This window comes from Peromyscus maniculatus, chromosome 21 (assembly GCF_049852395.1).
Source record: "Peromyscus maniculatus bairdii isolate BWxNUB_F1_BW_parent chromosome 21, HU_Pman_BW_mat_3.1, whole genome shotgun sequence".
NCBI classification, from domain to species: Eukaryota; Metazoa; Chordata; class Mammalia; order Rodentia; family Cricetidae; genus Peromyscus; species Peromyscus maniculatus.
Genome location: NC_134872.1, coordinates 40,176,914 through 40,202,661, shown reverse-complemented (window position 1 = coordinate 40,202,661; position 25,748 = coordinate 40,176,914). Strand labels below are relative to the sequence as shown.

The window sequence follows — 25,748 nt, the reverse complement described above, 5'->3', positions numbered from 1 at the left end:
ACTCTTCCATTGCTTTGCCCAGCAGAGCACTGCTGTGGCCACTGTATCTTACTGCTAGGCACGGCTGCATGTGCCTCTAAGACAGGCCAAGGTCAGAGGGTTACCTGAACCCAAGAGTTGGAGAGAAGCACCGTGCGGAGACAATATTGAAAATATTGAGATTAAATAAAATCTGGGCCTGTGAGCTGTCTCAGAGGGTGAAGGTTCTTATTTCACAAGCTGACCTACCTGAGGTAGAGCCCCAGGACCCACATAAATATGGAAAGAGCGAACCAACCCCACAGACTTCTCCTCCGACCTCCGTACATGCACTGTGGCATGACCTCCCCACCACCACACACACTAATAATAATAATAATAATAATAATAATAATAATAATAATAAATGAAATTATTGAAGTATATAAGTAAAATGAACTTGAATTAAATTAAGGCCTTCCTTAGCATCCCTTTCTGTTGTGACTGACCAGTCTGTCCCAGGCCAGCCCCTGCCCCAGCTGTGGATAAAGTGATCTCTAATGTTTGAATGGTCCAAGTGGGAGGGTTGTAGACAGAAGACCTTTCTGTGAGACCACTGCTTGCTCTGAGCCCCTGTGGTCCTGTGGTCCAGCCTCTCTATGACACTCCTGGGCAGTTGGGCAGACTGGTTCTCTTGTCTGTTTTCAGGGGGACAAGGGGGCCATGCCCCTCCCTAGCCTGCCCACTCACATGGTTCCAGTGGGTCAGTGGTATTGACCCTCCTCTCAGTGCTCAGGCGACCCCACTTTTTTTTTTTATTATTATTATGTATTAGTATCAGTTGTAATTATTTTACGTAGGGTCTGGGGATCAAACTTGGGTCCTTGTGTTTGCAAGGCAAGGACTTGACCACCTGTGCCATCTCCTCAGCCTCTCACTGTTTTCTTGCAGCCTTGGAAACCCAGCATGACTGAGCACAGTGTGGGCAAGGTCAGCCTGCTGGGCAGCCACAGCCTCTTGGTCTCCTAGCGCCTGCCAGGTCACTGGCCCAGCCCGGGAGATGAGCCTCAGATGATGGATGAATGCCCCAGTCTTCCCAGGCTGGAAGGCTAGGTGCTTTTCCCTCTCTGGCTGACTTCTCTCTCACCCCTTGGCGCTGGGAAGGGCAGCTGCTCCTCCTGCTGGCTGAGGTCAGCACTATTAATAGCCAGCTTAATCCTGCTCAAGCCTGGGCAAAGGGAGGCCAAAGGAGCTGGCTGCCAGGAAATCAGCGTCCAGCTGTCAGTAGGTGCAGACCTGTGCCTGGAGGCCATTGTGTTCAGTCACCAAGTCCGCGCCCAGGACCAGCTGTGGGGACTTGGGGATTGGACATGTTGGGTGACCCAGTGAGGAAGCCACTGAGGACACCATCTCTGGTAGTAAGGTCCCTTGTGTGATTCAGGGCCTTGCTTTTTCCCCGGGAGAAAAGTAGCTGGAGTTGCTGGGGGCCCCTGTGGACTTTGAAACTCAGAACCCAGTTACATATTTCCTTATAGTCTTTGACGGATTGTAATTTTTTTTTTTAAATGGCAGGGAGGAGGACATGGCAGTTTGCTAAAGTAAGTGCCATGCAGGGTGGGGTTCTAGCCTGCTAGGACTCCAGAGACCGCCTTTAAAATCTGGGCGAGGGTTTGGAGCACCTGGCCCTGCTGAGCTAAAAGCCCAGATGCCATGCAAGGAAACAACAAAGTCTGGGCTGGGGGTAAAGAAACCCTTCGGGATTAGCTGGGGTGATGTGTGAGCTTTGGGCAGAGAAGACAGATGCACACATACAGCATTTGGGAACTGAGACAAGAGGATCAGAAGTTCATCATAAGCCACATAGTGAATTCAAGGTTAGCCTGGGCTATGTGAGACTCTGGCTCAAAAACAACAACAACAACAACAACAACAACAACAACAACAACAACAAAACTAAACAAAACCAGATGTGACACAGGACGCTGGAATCAAAAGGAGCCACTTAGGGACTCAAGTGGTAGACCCTTTCTCTCCCTGCCTCCAGTTTTTAACCTGTTCCACGTGAGACAGGGCCATGGCTTGGGGGTCGGTGGAGGCCTCGTCTACAGCTGTTGGGGGAGGGTAAGGTTCCTCCTGGCTAGTTCTGGGCAAAGGTGGTCAGTAAAGAGTAGAGTGGGCAAGCTTGCTGCAAGGTAAGACCTGAGGATAGCCAGGATTCCAGGATGCCCCTTTTCCCGGTTCCCACCCACTCGACTGTTCCCTTTCAAATAGTGCCCCAGAGAAACAGTGTTAGCATGTCTTTACAATAGTTCTCTGTATTTTGTCTTGTTTGTATGTGTGTGGGCATGTGTATGCTGTGATGCAGTGTGCAGATGTCAGAGGACGACCGTGGAGTCTGTTCTCTCCTTCCACTAGCTGGGTTCTGGGTATCGAATTCAAGTCATCAGACTTGGGCATGCCTTTACCCACAGAGCTATCTCCAAAACCTTAGGATGGTTTGTTGTTGTTTTTGAGAGTGTGTGTGTGTGTGTGTGTGTGTGTGTGTGTGCATGCGCACATGCATATGCAGGCAGGTACCTGTGGAGCCCAGAAGAGGGTGGTAGATGACTTAGAGCTGTAGTTTCTTTTCTTTTTTCTTTTTTTCTTTTTTTGGTTTTTCGAGACAGGGTTTCTCTGTGTAGCTTTGTGCCTTTCCTGGAACTCACTTGGTAGCCCAGGCTGGCCTCAAACTCACAGAGATCCGCCTGGCTCTGCCTCCCGAGTGCTGGGATTAAAGGTGTGCGCCACCACTGCCCGGCAAAGCTGTAGTTCCTTTATGGCAGTTGTCAGCCACTCCGAATGGGAACTGAACTCCAACCCTCTGAAAGAGCATCAGATGTGTTCAATGCTGAGCCATCTTTCTAGCTCCCCCACAGTGCCTTTTTAAAAATTACTTTGTGTGTTCCTTCTAATTATAAAATTAATACAATTAATTATAGGAAATGTGGAATGTCTGTATAGAAAAAGATAAAAATGAAGAAGCCCATCCTCAGGTTGTACCCTATGAAATTGCTGTTTTGGGTCAAAAGTAGCTAAGTACTAGCAATTATATATGGCTCAACCAAATATTAACATTTGATTGTATTTCTTCAGTTGTTTTTTTTTTAAAGAACACTACTTTGAAAAAATGTGGAGGTTTCTGCTGTAGTTATACTATTTAAATGCTCTTCATTTCTTATCTCAGCCACAGCCCAAGTCTAATTATCTATTCAAATGATCATTAACAACAAAGTAAGGTAGCTCATTAAAATCAACTTTATATTAGAGTTACAAACTTATAATGAAAACTATAAATTCAAGTCTTAAATTGATATACCTAATTTAGTTTCATTTCATGGTGCTGGGGCTTAAAAGGTAAGCCCTCTAACACTGAGCTGCACCTCCAGCTCCTGATCTGTTTATTTGATGATGATGATGATGATGATGATGATGATGATGATGATGATGATTTTGGTCTTTTGATACATGGTTTCTCTGAGTAGCCCTGGCTGTTCTGGAACTCACTCTGTAGACCAATCTGGCCTAGAACTCAGAGATCTGCTTGCATCTGCTTCCCAAATGCTGGGATTGAAGGCATGGGGCCACCACATCTGGCTCAAAATAATTTTTTTTTTCAAAGCAGGGTTCCTCTCTGTAGCTCTAGCTAACTCGATCTGTCGACCAGACTGGCCTCAAACTAACAGATCCTCCTGTCTCTGTCTCCAGAATGCTGGGATTAAAGGTGTGGGCCACCACTCTCCATGCTTTATTATTTTTATAAAATATTTTTGTGTATTCTTTGAGAATGTCATGCATAGTAGATATGATCCACTTCTCACCCCTCTAACATGTATCCCTCCCAACTTTATAGCCTCTTTTTTTCCTTTAAATAGTCCAGGGGCTAGAGAGATTGTTCAGTAGTTAAGAGTAAAGATGTGCAAAGAACCTGGGTTAGGTTCCCAGCACACACATAGAGATTCACAACCATCTCTAACTCCAGTTCCAGGAGATCATCTGCCCTCCTCGATCACAAGGCACATACATGGCACATATATATATGTGCAGGCAAAACACTTATACATATAAAATAAAAAATAAAATAAATCTTAAAAAAAAAAGAAAGAAATCCACTAAGTCCAATTGGTGCTGCCCATATGCACATAGGGGTGGGACCATCCTCTAGAGTATTATTAACAACTTACCAGTTTTGTTGGCTTGATCTTTTTTTTGTTTTGTTTTTTCAAGACAGGGTTTCTCTGTGTAGCTTTGCACCTTTCCTGGATCTCGCTCTGTAGACCAGGCTGGCCTCGAACTCACAAAGATCCACCTGCCTCTTGTTGGCTTGATCTTGTGCAAGACTTGTGCATGTACTCATGGCTGCTGTGAGGTCATGAATGTGTTGGCCATGTCGTGTCCGTAAGAGCACATTGCACAGCTCTCCTCTCCATCCTCCAGCTCTTACGTTCTTCCCACACATCTCTCGGGATGCTCCCTGGGCCTTGGTTGTTGTTGGTGGTGTGGGCTTGTGGGGTTGTGGTGGTATGCATGCTATCGCTGTCCCACTTAGGGGCTCAGCACCCACCAGTCACTTGCAGCTAGCTCTTTGACTAATTATGAACCTCTGCATTAACTGCTGTCTACTATAAAGAGTTCATCTGACTGAGGTTGAGGGCAGCACAAATCTGTGGGTATAAACATAAACAAACACATATTTAGAAAACAGTTTAATAGCCAAACAACTCTAAGCTTCAACGTGGGGCCTATGACCTTCCAGCTGTGGGCTTTTGACCAAGTTTACTGTACCAGACATGAATTCTCCCCTTTGGAGCAGCCTCCAAATCAGTCGGAAAGTGGTTGGTTATCCCGTAACGGTCATACCACTGTTACAGCCGTGGGCACATCTTGGTGGGCAGGTTGCTTGCTAGTTCAGCATGCAGTGGCCAGTGATGGTTAAGCCCATTGATGTCCTCTCTTCCCCAGTGATCTATTTTCTTCAAATGCTAAGTCAGCCGTATGGGAACTTCAAAATTTCTGAAACCTAAAATGCTTCTTTCTCAAGTCTGCATCCCTTTCTCCTTCCCCTCACTTACTATCTTTCTTCTGCAGCTGAGGAGATGAAGGGGGATAGGGAAAGACAGGAGGCAAGGCTCACCACTGCCTCTGAATCGGACTGACTTCAGGGACAAAACGGAGCTGTCTTGAGTAGAGATGAGAAAGACCAGGGGCACATGAGCTAGCTCTCAGCCTTTAGGTGCAAGGTGTTAAGGCTTTTAGCTTGCAGGTGAATAGAAAAGTTGGGGGTGGTGCACAGGAGAAGGTTACGGAATTTTAGGGTCTGGGAATGTAGCACAATTGGTATAGTGCTTGACTAGCCTGCATGAAGCCTTGGGTTGCATCAGGAGCACTATGTAAACTGGACAGGATGTGCAGGCCTATAACCCCAGCATTTGGGAAGTAGTCACAGGAAGGTCAGGAGTTCAAGGTCATTCTCAGCTACATGAGACCCTGCCTCAACAAAACAAAACTTTTTTATTTTATTTTATGGTTTTTCGAGACAGGGTTTTTTCTGTGTAGCTTTGCGCCTTTCCTGGAACTCGCTTTGTAGACCAGGTTGGCCTTGAATTCACAGAGATCCACCTGCCTCTGCCTCCCGAGTGCTGGGATTAAAGGCGTGGGCCACCAACACCCGGCCAGCTTTTTTTAAGATATCTTGACATATGACTATTTAAGTCACTAGGCAAGGTACCAGCTGCAAGGACTCAGCCCTCCAGCACTAAGAGGTCTGAGAGGAACCAGGCATAGTGACATGCTTCTACACACATTGGTAATCCAAGCACTTAGAAAACTGAGTCAGGCTCGTTGCATGAGTTGGCTGTTTGAAACCTGGGGCTTATGCAGGGATGCTTGGCTCAGCCTGGGAGGAGGGGACTGGACCTGCCTGGACTGAGTCTACCAGGTTGATCTCAATCCTCAGGGGAGGCTTTGTCCTGGAGGACATGGGAATGGGGGGTGGTCTGGGGGAAAGGGGAGGGGGGGCGGGAGGGGAGAGAACAAAGGAATCCGTGGCTGATATGTAGAATTAAATTATATTGTAAAATAAAATAAAATAAAAAACTGAGTCAGGAGAACCATGAGTTCAAGGTTAGCCTGAGCTACATGGTATATGCTATATCAAAAACAAAACACAACTGCTGTAACTCTAGTTCTGTTCTGGGGATCTGACGCCCTCTGCCGGCCTCCAGGGGCACCAAGCATGCATGTGATGTACATCCGTCCATCCAAGTTAACACTTAAACACATAAGTTTGTTTTTGTTGTTGGATGTTTTAATTAAAAAACAAACTAGAGGCTGGGTGGTGGTGGTGCACGCCTTTAATCCCAGCACTTGGGAGGCAGAGGCAGGTGGATCTCTGTGAGTTCAAGGCCAGCCTGGTCTACAGGACAGTCAGAGGGCTGCACAGAGAAAACCTGTCTTGGGGGGAGGGGGAACAAAACAAACTAGAGATCAGAGAACAGGAAGAAGCCCTGGGGTCAGCCACAGCAGAGCAGTGTCTGTTGCCAATGGAGAAGGGGTTTCCAGGAGGGAGGGAGGACCCCCTGCCAGCAGGTCCTCTCAGAATGAAACCTCACCAGTGAAGGTCACTGGCGACCTTGACAGAAGGTTCTTCCGCAGGGGAAGAAGGTTCTGCCCGGACAAACAGGTGATCCATTTGACAATGCATATTAGAAAAAGGCACATAGTCTGGGGGGCTGAGCTGGCCCAGCAGAGGGTCCTGAATGGCTTCTCAGCCAGGAATGTGTTTGTTTGTTTGTTTGTTTGTTTGTTTGTTTGTTTGTTTGTTTGTTTTGGTAGGGCCCAGTGGGCAAGCCATCTTTAGGGCCAGTGTCCAGAATTCTTGGCATAGATCAGGGCTGACTGTTCAGTGGTCCCCCAGGGTGACAAACCTACAAAGAGCCTGTCACGTGGGTGGCGGCCACCAGAAGGTGCCCGAGTGTGGCACTGGCTCCCACAAAGAAGCCTCAGAGAGGAGGCAGGGTCGAGACAGCTCAGGTGACTGTTCGGGGCTCAGCTTGTTCTGTCTACAGCGGGTGTTTCCGCCCTTTACAGACGCCACCAGCCTCTCCTGTGGTCCCAGTAAAACCATGACTGTGTGTTAAGATTCGCTCAGAGCCTGTGGCTCTCTCCAGGAATTCACTGAAGGGTGGGTAGTCACTGAATTCCAGCCCTACCAGGATGCTGCTCCCCAGACCTTGTCAGAAGTTACAGGCTGGAGGTTTGGCTCTCTGGTTAAGAGCACTTACTGTTCCTAGTTTGCTTCCCAACAACACAGTTCATAACCACCCATGACTCTAGCTTCAGGGAATCTGGTGCCTTCTCAGCTCTGCGGGCAGCTAAACACACACACGCACACGCACATCTCCTCCCCCCATACACATAATTAAGAAATTAACAATCTAAAAAGAGAAGAAGGTGATGATGATGATGATGATACAGCCTGGACCAGAGACACAGAATTTTACTCACTCGAGAGACTCCCATTGGTTTCCCTTTGTCCTTGTAGTTTTCTCCCAGGAGTTATTTGGCAGTGCCGAGGATGAGGACCGGGGCTCCAGCACACCCGACACACGTTCCACCCCTGAGCTGTCGCTCAGACCCTTAGTTAGAACACACTCATCTACTAGAACAGCCTAGCAAGGGCCGGAGAGGGTTAAGAGGCCCCAAACTCCGCGCACTGTCAGAATAGGAACCCATCACCCCTTCTAGCTGCTCCTGGGCCAGATCAAGCTCTGACGCCTCTTCCTTCCTAGGCAGCCGATGACGTCGTTCTACTAGAAGAGTGTGTGGGGCTCCGTTGTGCATTCTGTCCGTCCAGCTCCATCCGGCTCTAAGAGCAGCCGGGGGCTGCTGTCCAGGGTCACTGTGTCTGCTGATCTAGGAGGGTTCTGCTCTGGGCTGTGATGGGCACCCTGTCTTCTGTGAATTCGTGCTTTTGTGACAGTTGTCTCTGTAGGATAAATTCTTAGGAGTGGGATGTCAAGGTTACAGACCCCTCATTTTGAGACCATATTTCTGCTTAACTGGTACGTCCTGTTACCTGTCTACCCGCGACACTGAATGTGAGGGCCTCTTACTACAACCTCCCCCCCCCCAGACACACAGACACAGTGGCCATCATCAGTCAGGCGTAAGTGGCGCCAGTCTGGAAGATGCTGAGAGATGTTTCCTTTTCATTCCTGGCCCTGTTTAGTCAGCGTAGCTCAAGCCCCTGGACATGTTGCTCGCTCGAGACACTCCCCAGTGAGAAGAGGTTGGAGACCAAGGTCTTGGCTCGGGCGGATAGCTTGCTTTTGTTGCTTCCTCTCTAGACAGGCGCTGGGGAATTTATCATTGCGTGCAGACGTGGTTCTGCCTACAGCCTGTGGGTGGCACAGTAACTGGAATGTATGTAACCCCCCAGAAGCAGTGCTCCCCATCCTGTGGGTGGCACAGTAACTGGCATACATGTAACCCTCAGAAGCAGTGCTCCCCATCCTGTGGGTGGAGCTTCAACAGTTCTCAGTTCTCTCCCCCTCCCCAGGGGGCCCTTAGGAGTTCTGAAGAGTCAGTCCTCTTGGGACCCAGGCACACTGTCTGTGGCCTGAAAACCCTGGCAAACACCCACTCCCGAGAGTGTTTCAAATGAGTTCTAGCCTGAATATGAGGCTTGAACGTTAGTTTGGAGGATGGGGCAAGCCATGTGGGAGTCCCAGACTTCACCTGCAGATATCTCCAGAGCTTTCACCTCAGTTGGCTGTCGGCCTCCATGTGTGTGTGTGTGTGTGTGTGTGCGCGTGCGTGCGCGCGTGTGTGCGCGCGCACCCTAACAGGCACACCTTTTCATTCTTAGAGTGGGTCAAGCCCTCTTGGCTGTTTCCGTTTTTTGTTCCCTGGGTTATGACAGCCCGGCACCTCATAGACAGCCTGAGAAGCATTTCCATCCACAGTGCCTACAGAAGGTCCCGACTCACCGGCCTCTCCACTCTGTCTCAGGTTGAGGGAAGGTGTTGGGAGCCGTGGGGCCTAGTTTCTGACCAGTATCTGAGTGCTTGTCCAACACGTCTCCCGATGAAGCAAAAGCCCATGGGGTCAGTCTCGCTCGGCAAGAGCGAGTGGCTATTGGGGACAGCACAGAGACTGCTAGGACCTCTCAGCCTGCATGTTCTCTTCTCTCTCGTAATATTGATGATTCCCTTGGCGGTTTCAGTGTCATTTTGCCAATCTCGCATGGGACAGCTGTGATCATTCCTGGAAACCACAAGAATTCCTGGATTCGTTTTTTTCTCGAATATTTTCTCCTAAAATTATTTGGGATGCTTCTCGGGTTTCTTGTCTGGGGATGCCAGCTGTCACTTCGGCCCCCGGGAGCTGTTCTGATTCAGTGCTGACAGGGTTGCAGGCAGATCACCCCTATTTCTGTAAATATGTTTTGAACGGGATTGTAATTCTTGAAAACGTGTGCCTAAGTCGAATACCTTTTAGTTTTGTAGAGACAGGATGTACCTGGCTCAATATTTGGCCAAGCTAGCAAAATGATAAGTGTTTTTGGTTTAAAGATGTTTTGGTGTAAACGTTAGAAGAAAACGTATTTGATATATTTGGTTTTCCCAGAGTTAACATTGGAGGATGGGGAGAATTTGTTAGTATGGAAAAACATGCTTGTCTTTGATATATAAATAAAGATGGCTGGAGCTATTCAGGGCTGGCCGCTTGTGTGAAACTCATCTGGTAGTTGGACAGTTCATTTCTTTGTGCCCGTGCCGACACCCCTTCCCCGTCTCAGGACCTGAACCCAGGCTGCGGCTGGACCTCGGCAGCAAAGTCTTTCCAATTGTGGGCCTGGCCTAATACAGTGAGTTCGTGGCTTAGAGACCCAGAGCCTTGGCTTTGGGCAGTTGGCAATCCTTGGTTCCCTGCAGGGAGTTTGCCAGGCAGAGCTGTGTGAGTGAACTGAGTGTGGTGGCCCATGAGGCCCTGGGCAGTGTTAGACCCTCTGTCCAGCTGTCATATCACGCCCCTGACCAAGGGTCTCCCATGGCCTTGTACTGTAGCCTCTCACTTTCCTAGGGCCCCAGAACCCTTGGCAGTCAATGTCGGGCAGAGCCTGTCATTTCTATCCTCCTTAGATTTTTTCCTTCTTTTTTTGGTATGTGACGGGGGGCTTATATATAGTCCAGGCTGGCCTGGGACTGACTGTGTAGCCCAGGATGGCCTCAAACTTGCAGCAATCCTCCTGCCTCCACCTCCTGAGTACTGGGATGACAGATGTGAGTCACCGCACCCAGTTTCCATCCTCTTTAAACAAAGGGTCCCAAGTGTAATGTCATGCATTTAAAAATCCTGTGGTCTTCATGTCCACAAAAGCAGTATCTGCCTGTAGAAGCAGCGTCAGGAACCGGGAAAGGAAAGAAAACCACAGTGACTCTGCGCCCGCAACTCAACCCGAAGTGTGTGGACCTTGTACTGAGGGAGTTCATGCCTGACTTAATGTCCCCTCCTGCAGGGAAGTCGCACCTGGCCATTGTTCAGAAGGTGAACAACGAAGGTGATTGTGACCCCTTCTACGAGGTGCTGGGCTTGGTCACGCTGGAGGACGTCATCGAGGAGATCATCAAGTCTGAGATCCTGGATGAGTCGGACATGTACAGTGAGTTCCGCCCTCTCCACGGGCCCAGAACCCCAGTGTGTTCTGAAATCTGGTATCCCTAGGCAGAAAGACTTCAGTGCAGGGGTGTGGAGGCCCTGGCCCCCTGGGCAGGCCCAGTAGACAGCTAGGTGCCCTTCACTGGCTGTAATGAGGAGGGGACATGATGTTGAACAGAGTGACAGGGGTCCTCCTCTGCCCTCCCTGTGGGGAGACGCCAAGGAACTAGAGGGTCCGGTTCCAGTCCTCAGGGGTCAGGGATCTTAATTCCAGACCTTCCCTCTTTCAGCTGACAATCGAACCCGGAAACGGGTGTCTATGAAGAACAAACGTGACTTCTCTGCCTTCAAGGATGCTGACAATGAACTCAAAGTGAAAATCTCACCTCAGCTTCTTCTGGCTGCTCATCGCTTCCTGGCTACAGGTGAGAGTGTGGCAAGCGCCTTCCCTGTGGATGGGAGTACAGTCACAAAGGGAGCAGCCTGGGCCTCTGGCCACGCCTCCCATGGAGAGAGGGCAGTGAGTGTGGGACATGTTCACTTTGGAAGGGTCCGGGGATCAATCCCTCTTCCTTCTCTGGTCTGCTCGCCATGAGTGGCTGTCAGGGACTTGGAGGAACAGTCTAGTTAGTTTACAAAGCAATCACTGAGACATCGGGGCGGGGGCGGGGGGGGGGGGGTACCTGGGAGCCCCAGACCCTTCAGGCTGTGATCCTGCGATATAGACTGCCCCCTGCTGGCCGGCTCACCTGCCCTGAAGAGCCTGTTCACGGCGCCATGCTCTCCCCCCCCCCCCCCCCCCCCCCCGCCCCCAGCTTCCTTCTGTATGCAGGGGAAGGCTTGTGCCCACAGATGAGCCTGCAGAGCTGACTTGTAGATCAGTGGCCTTTTTCTTTTATCATCTCTCATTCTAAGCACCCTTTGGGCCCTGGGTGACAGTTCAGAAAAACACTGACCTCCCATGCTCTCATCCTTCCTCCAGCTTCCTTTCTGGCTCTCTTGCTAAAGGTACAAGAATCCCTTTCCCTGTGTGTTTTCTTGCCCGTCGTCGCTGGTACAGAGAGCAGAAATTGTGGGAACCCTTAATTAACATGCACAAGGGAGGAGTGTGTCTAAATGCTGTGCTATCTCACGCTAACAGGAAACCACCTAGGGGAAGTTTTGGCCCCATCTTACTGATGAGAAAACTGAGACACATGAGTTCAGTTATCTGCCCAAGCAGCATGGACTCTGTCAGCCTACATGGCTCTGGCACTAACGATCACTAGTATTCTTGTTGTTATTATTATACTAACTAGTATTAGTTAGTACTGGTATTGTTAGTACTAGAAGCCTGACGCAATAGCCCAAGCAGGGAGGAAGCCATCTTAGTACAGAGCGGCCAGGACCGCTTAGATGCTGGCACCGCAGTGACCCGGCTGCAGGGCCACCTGGTCTGGGCGCCACGTGAACTCTCCTCTCTTTCCTGCAGAGGTGCCCCAGTTCAGCCCCACTCTGATATCAGAGAAGATCCTGCTCCGGCTGCTCAAATACCCGGATGTCATTCAGGAACTCAAGTTTGATGAGCATAACAAGCACTACTGCCGCCATTACCTGTACACCCGGAACAAGGCGGCCGACTACTTCATCCTCATCCTGCAGGTGAGCCAGCCTCCGCCGCTGGGCCCCGGCGCACGGGCCGCACCCCTCCGACGCCTGCGTGTCCCCCTTCCTGTGAGCCACTAGAGAGTGTGCGGCCTACCCCTGAACCTGTGCTCCGGGTTGCCCAGAGTCTCCCCCCCAAGAGGCCACTCTTGTGCCCAGAGGTCAAGGCCTTGAATGCTGCAGGCCCTGGGGCCAGCGTTCTGTTTTGTAGAGATGCCTCGGTTTAACGCCTCTCTCTAAGCCATGTTGCCGTCTTAACCCCATGTTCTTTCAGGGGAAGGTGGAAGTAGAAGCAGGCAAGGAGAACATGAAGTTCGAGACAGGCGCCTTCTCGTACTACGGGACCATGGCCCTATCCATGCCAGCCTCGGGTGAGTTGTCGGCCAGGTCCTGGGGACCCACTGACGCTTGTGACACTGGGGACCCAGCGACCCTGACCCTGACCTCTAGGCAGCCTTGATGGCTCGTACATAGCAGAAGGAGGCAGGTGAGGGCCAGAGCTGCCAGGCCTCGGGGAACAGGATGACTTTCCCCATTGGAAGGCTGAAGGCAAGAGCGGCAGAGAGGGGACCAGCCGCTGTGGGAAGGAGTGTGCAGACAGGGATGGTCAGGGAGCCAGGCAGTTCCTGGGCTCTGGAAATGGAAATGATCAACGACCTTTGACTGCAGACAGCGTGATGAGGTTAAAATGGGCCAGAGGGAGACCCCTGTACCATCATTGACTGGAACATTGGGGCAGGATAGGAGGCCCATGAAGGACTGGGGAGCTGGGGTACACAGAGTACTCGTGTTGGGAGGTAGCGTAGAGCCTGCTTGCCCGGGTAAGTTGTAGATGACTTTAGCTTTCCAGGGCCTCAGTTACTGCAGTTTGGTCAGGTTTGGTTCTGATAGCAGGGGCAGGCATTGGGAGCTGGGTCCCCTCAAGGATGACCTCTGGTCCTGGGTGGCTCAGGTGTCCCCTGTTTAAGAGGTCATGGGGAAGGGTGAAACCTCAGCACGCTAGCAAGTCTCACCCTCCTGGACTTGACCCTGTGTGAACACTCTGACCTTGGCAGAGGTGTGCCAGCTTACTGTAGCGGGGGGGGGGGGGGGGGGAGGGGGAATAAAAGCCATCTTTGGTGCCTAGAACAGGGTTTGCCAAAAGGGTATTAGCTGTAACTCTTAGAGAATCCTGCTGCCTCATTTGTCATATCCTTTGACAAGAAGCTCCCAATGCACAGGGCCAGGGCATCCAGGAATACCAACACAGCGTAGCCACTGCTTTCCCTGCCCACGGGTTGGGATGAGCCAGGGTACTGCAGGCTCCTGGGGCTAAGGTCAAGGGCAAACAAGTTGGGCTCCAGAGCAGGTGCACCTTGCCCGAACGTATCAGGACTAAGGAAGACTGAGCTGCCCCTGCTGAGAGTATCCTTGGTTTTTTGCTTAGGGGATTTTTGATATTTTGGAATGGTCTTGCTTTGTGACTGGCCCGGAACTCTTCATCCTCCTGCCTTAGCCTCCTGACGCTGACATTCGAGGTGTGTGCCCACCTCATGTTTGGGGAGCTCTTGTTCAGAAGGGCTGGAGGGTGGAAGGGACCCCTCCCAGTGCTGATGCCGAGAACTCTCTGGGTCTTGGGCGCAGTCCCTTGACCCGAGGTCATGACATTCCGTGTGGAGTTGGCTGGAAGGCAGCGGCGCTGACTCTGGACACACTTTCTCTGCATAGGGCTCTTTGGTCTGTCCTGAGCACCCTTCCCATCTAAGTGTGTCCCTGTGGCCCGCCCCCCACCTTACCCTGCTTGAGGTAGCCCGGCCCGTCAGATCTGCCTCTCTCCATCCTGTTCCTGTGGCTTGTGACCCTCCCCAGGTCACTGACTTCCTCCTCTGTCGCTCCAGCGCCTCCGGTGCAGCCTGGGTGTTCCCCCGGCAAGCTGAACTCCCTGCTCTCTTGGCTCTCAGGTACCATGGCATGCTAGAGAAGTGCACAGTGCCACCTGTTGCTAGATCTCTGTACTGCAGCTGCACTAATGACTCCCATAGGAACCTGGGGACTTCCTCCTAGGCACACTTAGGGTCCAGCCTGACTCTTAATGGGTATTATCTCTGCGTGGCCTAGGGCTCAGTTTCTGGATGGGTCTGCCACGGTCTTGGGAGGGCCTTTCCAAGGGTCCTTAAGTCCTTGAGAAAGCATCACCCAGCAGACACACAGACACATAGGAGGCTCAGATGATGGGCCCGAGAGTGGGGGAGTGTTCCTGACCAAGCCAAGTGCACACACTCAGCCTGTGGCTGCTGCTGGAGCCTGGAGGCAACGAAGCCCAGCTGGCCAGCACTCTGCTCCAGCCCACTCACAAGCCTCTGCGGGATGGCACGTCATCCCATCAGCTTTCTTAGTCCTTCTCAGCCTTCTTCATAGCCTAATGCGTGAGACTACAGCATGGCAGGATGAGGCAAAGCCCCAGAGTAAGGGCATCCCTTTGCCTCTCTATCTACTGTTCTTAGCTGACTCCACCCCCGTCTTGTTCTTCCCACCTGAAAAATGGAACTAACACTCTACCTACTTCAGAAGCCTGGGGTGGGGGCAATAAATGAGATAGTTGATGTAGAATATGCTGAGAGTCCAACTTTCATTATTTTGTTTTCTCTGTAACAACTAAAATGTGAGATTCCCATCAGCAAGTACTTAGAAAAAAACCAAACGCCAGGTGCTGGATCTGGACTTGGCCTCTGCTAGGAATCATGGGAACAGTTAGAGACATTTAGTTCCCTCATGTACAAAGGGTGTGGGAAGGACCCAGCCAGCCCCCAGATTCTGGCCAAGCTGGTGAGCCCTGCACTGGTCAGAACCAACCCAGGCCCTGACAGCATGTCTAAAACTTGACAAGCCAGTCTGTTAGTTCTTGAGATAGATATATATTTGTTTGTTTGTTTGGTTTGGTTTTTTTTCGAGACAGGGTTTCTCCATGTAGCTTTGGAGTCTGTTCTGGATCTCACTCTGTAGACCAGGCTGGCCTGGAACTCACAGAGATCTGCCTGGCTCTGCCTCTCGAGTGCTGAGATTAAAGGGCCACTACATCCAGTTTGTAATTAGTTTAACCCTACCCCACCCCATCCCTGTGTGTGTGTTTGTGTGTGTGTGTGTGTGTGTGTGTGTGTGTGTGTGTGTGTGTATGGAACCCAAAGCTTTCACACATACTAGACAAGAACTCTATCACTGAGCTAAATACCCAGCTCTTCAGTTTTTACTTTTCTTGTGTGAATTTTCCTCTTAATGTTTCACAGTACATGCTATTCTGACCCCTTGTTTTTAAAATGGTGACTCAATTGTCACTCACTGCTTTAGCGCCCCCCCCCCCATTCTTAGTCTTAGTTCATGGATGGCCAGGAGTTTATACATCTGTAGCTTGAACCCTGATGTTTGTGTCTGAAATGAATGCTTTTCCGTAAATCCCCTCGTCAGGGCAGGCAGGAAGACTCAGAAGGTAAAAGCTGTGGCCTCACAGCCTGGCAACCTGAGTCCAGCCCCCAGAATCTGTGGTGGTATGAGACAGCCGACTCCTAAAAGTTGTCCTCTTAGCTCTGTGAGTGTGCCGAAGTGTTCACGTACCCACATGCCTGTTCATGCCTGCACATGCCTGCATGCGCACACACACACACAAATTAAAAGAAAAAATTCAAATAACGGGGCTGGAGAGATGGCTCAATGGTTAAGAGCACCGCATCCTCCTCCAGAGGTCCTGAGTTCAAGTCCCAGCTACCACATGGTGGCTCACAATCATTTGGGATCTAATGCCCTCTTCTAGCAGAGCACTCATAGATAAAATGCATAAATACTTGTTAAAATTGTTTTGAAAAATAAAAGTAGAGGCTGGAGAGATGGCTGGGTGGTTATGAGTGCAAATTGCTCCTGTGGAGTACTGAGGTCCAGTTGCCTGCACCCACGTGGCACCTTACAGTGCTTGTAATTTTCTTTTCCTCTTTTTAAAACACTGGATCTTACTCTGTAGCCGAGAATGGCTTTGAACTTGCTATATAGCCCAAGCTAGTTATGCATGCGAGGTAGGACTGGGAACTTTAAACTCAGCTCTTGGGACTACTCAGTGATAGTAGTGGCTGCTGTGTTCCAGGCCCTGGGTTTGATCCCCAGTACTACAGGAAACAAAGTCAGCTCCTGTTGTTAGTAAACACTAACTAAAGAGCATCTTGCCATTCAAATAATTAAGATGAAATATTTTTAAAATTTTATTAGTGTGTGTGTGTGTGTGTGTGTGTGTGTGTGTGTGTGTGCGCGCACAAGCAAGTATGCTCATGTGCACGTGGGAGTCAGTTCTCCCCTTCCATGCTGTAGGTCCAGGGGATTGAACTCAGGTCGTTGAGGCATGGCGGCAAGTGCCTTTACCTGCCGAGCCATCTTGCTGGTCTTCCAGTGGCCCTGTTTTCTGGTTTTAGTAGTGGAGCCACTGCCCAGTCATTGAGTCACCGGACTATGTGTCCTAGTTTTTTCTACGTGACGATCACAGCCGCATGTGGCACCTACGTAGTCTTCTTAAAGGCTGTCATGGAGTCACCGGGCCCAGCGTTCTTCCTGGCTCTGCTGTGCCGCAGCTAACTCGGCGATGAGGAACTTAATAGCTCCGTGCTCAGACCAAGCCCCCTCGCCCTTCAGAGTCAACTTCTCTGTGCACCTCATTGTTCTTTAAGTGTTCTCATAACTAAGAGATACGGTTGATAACTTAGTTTCTTCTCGCTTCCTCTGGACTCGAGTTACTACCCTTGCCTGGGGAGGGAGGTCTGTGCTGCCTTTGGAACCTCTGGCTGTCTGGGACAAGGGCCCGTTCACCCCATTCCTCAGCCAAGGTTGGGGTTACACAGAGAGCATACCTTTGACCCTCTTAAGAGCACGACAGGTATCGTGTTGCCAGGGTAGAATTCACAGTGAGAATGCAAACTCTGTGTCTTTCCTTTTTCTTGAGGCAAGGTTTCACTGTGTAGCCGAGGCTAATCTAAAATTCATGATCTTTCTCACCTTGGCCTCCTGGGTTCTGAGATTACAGGCAGGTGCCACTCAGCTCAGCCTGTGTGTTCTTCCTTTTAATGTATGTGTTTTTTCTTAAAATCTACAGTTCACAGCAGTTATGGTGCTGTGTGCCTATAATCCCAATGCTTGGGAGGGAACGAGGACCGAATTGGAGGCCAGCTTATGCTGTACAATGAGACGTTGCTTCAAAAAAGTTTTTAAAATATTTTACATTTTTTATTTATTCGTGTCTGCATGAATATATATATATATATATATATATGCATATGTGGGTGTGTGCACCTCTATGTGGAGGCCAGCCAGAACTTATCAGATCCCTTGTCGATTGAGTTACAGTGTTGACTGGAAACCAGGCTTGATGCAGGGGTGCTGGGATCCCAGTGCCAAGAACCCTCATAATTATGCAACGAGCACTCTTCACTGAGCCCTCTCTCCAGACCCTCTCCCGATTTTTGTTTTGTTATGTTTGGTTTTTCGAGACAGGGTTTCTCTGTGTGTAGTTTTGGTGCCTGTCCTGGATCTCGCTCTGTAGACCAGGCTGGCCTCGAACTCACAGAGATCCGCCTGCCGCTGCCTCCCCAGTGCTGGGATTAAAGGTGTCACTACCACCACCCAGCTCCAATTTTTTTTTTTTAAGTGTAGGTCACTTGATGTAAGTTGGCGTTAGAACAAGATAGTGGTTTGTCTATGTCACATGTGGGAAATCATGGTGCTATATTGACTAATGAGGGGTTTTGTAGCCATAAATGTCTTGGTTTTTATTTTCTGGTTGGTTTGCTTGGGTGGCACTCTTAACACTTAACCATGTGACACTTTTAAGCACACTAACTCACTGACCCTGTGCAGCTGGGTTCTCTGTGTGTGTGCTTCTGTTTGCCCCTGAGGACTGTGACCTCTTCCTGGTGGGGACACGGTTGGAGACCCTAGCATCCATGTCTGAGGTCAGACAAGGAGCCGGGGTGGGCGCCAGGGGAGGCAGGCTCTGTGCTGATTATCTGCTGTCCCCACAGACCGGTCCCCAGCCCACCCAACTCCACTCAGCCGCTCGGCCTCCCTCAGTTACCCAGACCGCAACGTAGACATGACGCCCTCCTCATCCCTGGCAGGCAGCAACCAGTTTGGCAGCTGCATTCTGGGCCAGTATGTGTCCGACTTCAGTGTCCGCGCGCTCACGGACCTGCAGTACGTCAAGGTAAGTGCCCCCCACAGTTTTCCACTTCTCTAGATAGCTCTGTTCTGGAGCCAGCATGGGCAGTCTCTCGTAGTCCTGGAGACATAGCCAGGCTCTCACCCATACCAGGCCAACAGTGTACCACTGAGCAACATTCCTAGCACTTCTTGTGTTTTGTTTTCTTGAGACATGGTCTGGTTGTAGTCCAGGCTGGCCTCAAGCTCTGAAAATCTCCTGCCTAGGACAGTTGATGATGATGATGGTGATGTGTGTATGTGTGTGTGTAGGTCAAAGGACAAAGAACAGAGTTAGTTCTCTCCGTCCACTTTTCCATGGGTCCTGGGGATTGAACTCAGGTCCCCAAGCCTGTGTGGCAGGTGCCCTTCCCTACTGATCCTTCTTGCTGGCCCCCGGAACACTTTTCCTCCCAGCTCTTCCGGACTTCCACCCTGGCCACCTCTCTCCTGGCCCTGCCTGGCTGGATCCTCAGCCCTGCACCTCACACCCGTTCTTCCCTCTCCCTCTCTCTCTCTCTCCTCCTCCTCCCTCTGCAGATCACCAGGCAGCAGTACCAGAACGGGCTGCTGGCCTCCCGCATGGACAACAGCCCTCAGCTCGCCTTGGACAGCTGTGCCACCTGCTCGGAGAACTTTACCGAGAAGTCGGAGCTGCCTGTGGTGGATGAGACCACGACGCTCCTCAACGAACGCAACTCTTTGCTGCACAGAGCCTCCCAGGACGGTGCCATCTGACAGGAGGGCCCGGGGACTCCTGCCTGCCCTGCGGGGGTCTCCCCAGTGGGCCCACATGACGTCGGGGAGCCTGTGAGGCTAGAAGGGGTGCAGGTGGATATCCTGCATGACTGAGCAACTGGACATCCCTCCCAGGGGATCGATCTGGCTGCAGATGGGGACCTCTTAACAGCTCTGACATGATGCCTGCCCAGCCCAGCTAGTGAGCAAAGGCTGTTTTTGTCATTTTTTTTTTTTTTTAAACACTGAGAGAATTTTTAAGCTAGGCTCATTGCTCCTCTTTTTAAATATCATTTTGGGAAGGGAAGACAGGGTTAAGGAACTTTATGTAAAAAAAAAAAAAAATTTTTTTTTTCAAGAAACCCAAAGGGGAGGAGGGTTCCTCACTCCAGGAAGCAACAGCCATAACCTGTTCCTGGCCAAGACCTTTCAGCCTGTGTCTGTCGCTCTAGGAACCACTCTTCTTCAGCAGTGGGGGCCTGGAGCCCACAGGAGGGGGCTCCGGGGAGGAGGACGGTTCTACCTAGGAAGCAGGGATCCAAATGATACTGACATCCACTGCTAGGACACACGCACTGAGGCCACTGAGGCTGAGAGGCGCTGGGGAGCTGTTCAGGGACACGATGACCCACCCCGGCAACAGAGAGGACTACATCTGCTCCAGGATCCGGTGATCTCCTAGGACTCCGTCCACAGGCTCTGCTGCTGAGTCAGGACTCAGCCGGGAACCACCCCCTGGCTCTCCTCTATCCCTTTGGACAATTTCCTCCTGCTAGGGTCTGGCTCCAAGAGTTAGGCGTGGTCTTTGGCTCTACAGTTGCTTATCTGCTTCTTGGCCATGCGCTCCGTTTTACCAAAGGTCCCCCCCTCAGAGGGGGCAGCACCTACGTTAGAGGTGACTTGTCGGATACTCCTTCTGGTTCCAGGGCTGAATCTGACTGTAGGTATCTGTGTCAACAGTGACTACTGTACCACCCACAGCAGCAAGAAGAGTCAGGGTCCGGAAGTTCACCCAGGAAGACTTCTTCCCCAGCTCCCCATTCTTATCTCCATACTCATCCCTCTAGGGACTGGGGACAGGACATGTTGGAAGCCACCCAAGCTGGGTCATCACAGCCTTGCCTGTGTAGCTGGCTGAGGGTCACCTGACCTCTTTTGCCCACTTAAGGACCCCCAGGAAAGGAGGGTTTCGCCTAATGTATTCACTCCTTTCCTCAGCCCGTGGAGCCCTGTCACCCCACGTACTCTGCTGTCTATGTACCCAGAGAATCCCACCTCCTAGGGGTGTCTTGTACCCCTGGCCAGGCGGAGGTCTCCTCCACTCACAGAATTTACTCCTAGAAGCCCAGAGAAGACGGTGATTTTCAACTATAAGGGAAAAAGACACCAGACCTCCAGGCCCTTAAGAAACCCTTAGTTTTCTGTAGGTGCAGCATGCTCCCGAGTGCCTAGAGGAGCTGCCAGCTGTGTTCCTGAGAGACCCAAGTGCCAGGTAGAGCAAAACCACGTGGTGGGTGTGAAGCAACAGTAGCAGGTGCGCACACTTCCACAGCTACCTCTCTGCATACACAGTCACCACCGACAGACAGGCCCCTCCCCTCCCAGCCCGCCCCCCCCCCCCCATTTAGAATCACTTCTTGCAGAGGGTCATAATTATTTCCAAATATTACTGGTCTGATGACTTCCTCCTCCCAGTGCAGTTTTTTCACTTCCTCTTCCACCCTCTGGTTCCTGGGCTGAGCCATACCCTGGAACTGGCCTGGTCCGTATGTCTTCCCAGGTAAGGAAGACTTCGCAGGTGGCATCCAAGTGGGTAGGCAAGTCACAGTCGCCGTAGCAAATGACTCCTATTTATTTTGCATTAAGATTTTAATTTGTATATTTTTGTGATTTATTTTGGCATTGTTATGAGTTTGACTCTCGGGGAGTTTTGTTGTTATGACTCTTGTGTCTTTTGTCACAAAACAATGATAATATTTGCTAAACAATATATGGAATTTATTTTTGATTGGTAATAAAAAATGAAATGCATATAAGTCTTGGTGAGCACATAACTCGGGTGTTTTGCTTCCGGACGTATTTACTGTACGCTGTAGAGACAGAAGTGACTGGCTATCACTTGTGACAGGACGAGGGCGGTCGAATGTTCTGGAACTGTTTGGAAGTGGAATGCAAGCAGAACTGTTAACTTACAAGATGGTATAGTCACAGCATTGGTCACGGGAGTCATGGAGTGGGAGCTGTTCACAGAAGCAGGGCAAATAAATCAGATGTCATAGGATTCGATCTGTGAGTGCTGGGCTGGGGCAGCTGGGATGAGCGAATGGCCCTTCTTCCCTCTCTGGGGGATGAGGGCTGTTTAGGCTCATGTTGTTTCACAACACGCAGAGGCTGCTTTGTGTATATTGATGACCTGGTGTGCTTTCTGGGATGGGGTGTCCATCTCCTGAGACCGCTGACTGAGGTTTTCCTCACTGTACCACTCAGAATCGCAGCTGTGGAACCCTTTTGTGGCATGCACACATACTGAAAACTACAATGTGCAATCCGTGCTCCAAGGCCAGAGAATCAAACAAGCAAAGATCAACATTAAACTGGAGGTTGTTTTGCTTCTGCTTGGAGTGTCAAGTTGGGGGTGATCCCCTTGCCTCCACCTCCTGAATGCTAGGAACGCAGGTGTGCACCACCATGCCTATGGTTTTTTTTTGGGGGGGGGGTTTGGTTTTTGTTTTTGTTTTGTCTTTAGACAAGGTTTCTCAAATTATGTACCTCTAGCTATCCTAGAACTTCGTATGTAAACCAGGCTTGCCTTGAACTCACAGAGATTCACCTACATCTGCCTCCTGAGAGCTGGGATTAAAGGCATGTGCCACCATGCCTAGCTCTGGTTTTGAGACAAGACCTTGCTCTATAAAAGGTGGCTAGTCTCCATTTGCCTCCCTTTCTTCCATTACCCTGGTGGAGCTGGACATGCTGGCAGGTGGAATCCCAGCACACAGGAGGCTGAGGCAGTAAGATCACGAATTTGAGGTTAGCCTAGGCTGTATAGGAAGACTCTATCCAAGAGGGGAGGGGGAGGGAGGAAGGCACTTCGGTAGTCAACAAAGAGAATATCCCAGATGGAAGGGTAACACAGACGTGTATACAGGGGTGGGGAGAAATGCCATCCATCTGTCCATCCCAAAGATGTGTTTAGTGTTGACCTCCTGCACCACACGAGCTGCTACCAACCCCGCAGTGAGTTTTGTGAGGAAGAGCCCCGGAAGGGATCATCACTCAAGGCCTTTGCCCCGCTGTCACTGACACCTAGGACATTTCCTTTAAACCTTTGCTCCAAGGTCACCTCCGTAGAGAAGCCTTCCTTGATCACCTTCATGTCGCATAGCATCTCCTTAAAGTTGCCTTATTGTCTCTGTATAACACTTTTCTGCTAGATGTTAAATTGTAGACTCGAGTGTTTTCTGTTGTCCCAGCACGATTCTGAGCACCACGAGGGTGGAGCTTTTGTCCCTGGCAGAGCCCCAGCCTTTAGAAAGGTGCCTGTCCTGCATGCACTCAGGGTAGGAAATGCTTGTCAAATGAGCAAATGAAAATCTTGGCTGGATCCTTGACCCAGTCTAATCAATATAGTCAGGGAAGATCATACTGAGTGAGGGATGTTTGAGCTAAGAAATGCAGAAGCCAGCCAGGGAGGTCAGACTCCATAGCTGTGAGGGTTTTGCTTTGTTACATTCTTCTATTTTAAAAATGTGTGTGTGTGTGTGTGTGTGTGTGTGTGTGTGTGTGTGTGTACATGTGCAGAGGTCAAAGGACAACTTTGTGGAGTTCTCTCTTCCCTTTACATGGGTTTCAGGGATTGAACTCGGGTGGGCAGCAGGTGCCTTTATCCACTGAGCCATCTCACCAGGCCATGTTTTGTTTAATATATGGTCTCTTTGTAGCCCAGGCTGGCCATGAAATTTCATTTCCCCTGCCTCTGCCTCCTGAGTACTGGGATTATAGTAGTTATAAGTTTTAAATAATAATGAATACATGTTTTGCCAGGCAGTGGTGGCGTGTACACCTTTAGTCCCAGCACTTGGGAGGCAGAGGCAGGCTGATCTCTGAGTTTGAGGGCAGCCTGGTCTACAGAGCCAGGACAGCCAGAGCTACAGAGCTACACCGAGAACAAACAAACAAACAAACAAACAAACAAATAAATGTTTTGATAAAAAGTAGAAATGGGGACTGGAGAGATGGCTCAGAGGTTAAGAGCACTGAGCACTGACTGCTCTTCCAGAGGTCCTGAGTTCAATTCCCAGCAACCACATGGTGGCTCACAACCATCTGTAATGAGATCTGGTGCCCTCTTCTGGCCTGCTGTCATATATGCTGTATACATAATAAATAAATAAATCTTTAAAAAAAAAAAAAGTAGAAATGGTCTGCCCTAAATGACCACTAAGGAAAATGTCCCAGGGAGCACCAGTAAGAAACCTAAATGAAAGTCAAGTATCTCCGTGGAAGTTGTGATGGACCAGAGACGGGGCAAGGAAGGACAGAGAGAAAGAGTCCTCTACACTGAAACACCACACGAGCAGCCTGGATTCTTCATATGCTTGGATGCTGACAGTTTAAGGGACCATCTGTTGTTTTCCAAATCTTACTCAATCTTCTTTTACTCAAGGTTTTTAGCCTCAAAAAAAAAAAAAAAGTAGAGAGGCGGAAAAAGTCACTTGAGTTCCTTCCTCTCCTGTAGGTTGTTCTTTGCTAGCTGATGGCTTCAGACACGTGACTCATTTCATGCACACCATCTGTTCTCTCTCTCGGTGTCAGCATTTTATCTTGACTCGGAGACACAGTGAAAACTTAAAGGTTGAATCCATTCTAAAGCTCTGGGACTTTTTTCCTTAAAGGCAGCAAGACAACTCTAATGTAAAAGAGCAGCCATGTCTTAATTGCTTCTGCTGGTAGCTTGTTCTGTCATCTGCAAGAGACAAACTTCTTATAGCATACAGTACTGCTCAGATAACAAAAACAGGGAAGCAGAGATGTGATTCGCCAGCCACTATTCTGAGTTTATAATGTAAAAGAATTACTGCCAACTTTGTAAAGACTTGGGGGGGAACTTTTAGTTTTTAGTGTGTGTGTGTGTGTGTGTGTGTGTGTGTGTGTGTGTGTGTGTGTATGCACGTGCACACTGGGAACCACCTTAGGGTCCTCTGCAAGAGCAGCATGTATTCTTAACCACAGAGCCATCTCTCCAGTCCCTTGTTCTGAGTTTGAGACAGGATCGCACTATATAGCCCTAGCTGGCCTCTGCTAGGATTACAGATGAGCTGCCACATCTGGATCAGATTTTTTTCACAAAACATCTTCCCTCTTGATCTTTCCTCATGGGCCTCTTTTTGCACCTTATCTTCTACACAACTTTTGACCATATTGCACATACTTTTTTAAGTTTGTATTTTCAGGGCAGTGAGTTACGTCTACAGAATCCTTTTTTAAAAATCATTTAATGGGCTGGAGAGATGGCTCAGCAGTTAAGAGTAATACTGCTCTACAGAAGACCTGGTTCCCAGAACCCACGTGGTGGCTCACAAATGCCAGGAATTCCAGTTCCTGTGAATATGGATATGCAGTGCCCTCTTCTGGTATCCTTGGGAACCTACACACACAGTGCATATATACACATTTGAGTCCACACATACACATAAAACTAATCTTTAAAAATATTATTTAAGGGCCGGGCAGTGGTGGCGCACGCCTTTAATCCCAGCACTCGGGAGGCAGAGCCAGGCGGATCTATGTGAGTTCGAGGCCAGCCTGGGCTACCAAGTGAGCTCCAGGAAAGGCGCAAAGCTACACAGAGAAACCCTGTCTCGAAAAAACCAAAAAAAAAAAAAAAAAAAATATTATTTAAATTGACATGTATAACAAGTGTACTTGTACTAGGACTTGGGGGGGAGTATAAAGAAAAATACAAAGTATGTGGATACTATAGAGAAGTTAATCACATAAAGACCAAATGCAAAGGGTGAAGAACACGCCACCCAATTGATGTATTGTCTTCTAAAATGAGGACATAAGGATCCTCTACCCGAGGAATTTGCACATCAGAACCCAAAGGCGCACACAGTCTGTGCGCATTGCTTTCCCTTGTAAGACTGATTACATGAAGCAGCTGTGAGGATTCAAGGAAACTGATTTTTTTTTTTAAAGATTGATTTATTTTGGGGGGGGCGAGAGGGGGAGAACAGGGGAATCTGTGGCTATTATGTTGAACTGAATGGTGTTGTAAAATAATAATAATAATAATAATAATAATAAAAAGCTGAAAAAAAAAAGATTGATTGATGTACATACACTGTATTGATGTATATAGTGTTGTCTGCACACACCCCTGCAGGCCAGAAGAGGGCACCAGATCTCACTACAGATGGTTGTGAGCCACCATGTGGTTGCTGGGAATTGAACTCAGGACCTTTGGAAGAACAAGCAGTGCTCTTAACCTCTGCGCCATCTCT

The 25,748-nt window shown here is 49.7% G+C and overlaps 1 protein-coding gene across 2 annotated transcripts in view; it reads left to right on the top strand.

Moving 5' to 3' along the window:
- Cnnm4 (cyclin and CBS domain divalent metal cation transport mediator 4) overlaps positions 1–21,278 on the top strand; it is a 43,500-nt gene extending 22,222 nt beyond the window's left edge. Inside the window, exons 2-8 of one of the 2 annotated variants that reach the window (XM_042265759.2) lie at positions 10,517–10,660; positions 10,947–11,081; positions 12,128–12,297; positions 12,575–12,671; positions 14,178–14,240; positions 18,330–18,511; positions 19,045–21,278. In XM_042265759.2, the coding sequence (XP_042121693.2) occupies positions 10,517–10,660; positions 10,947–11,081; positions 12,128–12,297; positions 12,575–12,671; positions 14,178–14,240; positions 18,330–18,511; positions 19,045–19,242 (989 nt within the window). In that variant the 3' untranslated portion in view covers positions 19,243–21,278. The remainder of the gene's footprint in view (positions 1–10,516; positions 10,661–10,946; positions 11,082–12,127; positions 12,298–12,574; positions 12,672–14,177; positions 14,241–18,329; positions 18,512–19,044) is intronic. The other variant, XM_076557492.1, reaches the window with a different exon arrangement.
- The last annotated feature ends 4,470 nt before the right edge of the window (positions 21,279–25,748 follow it).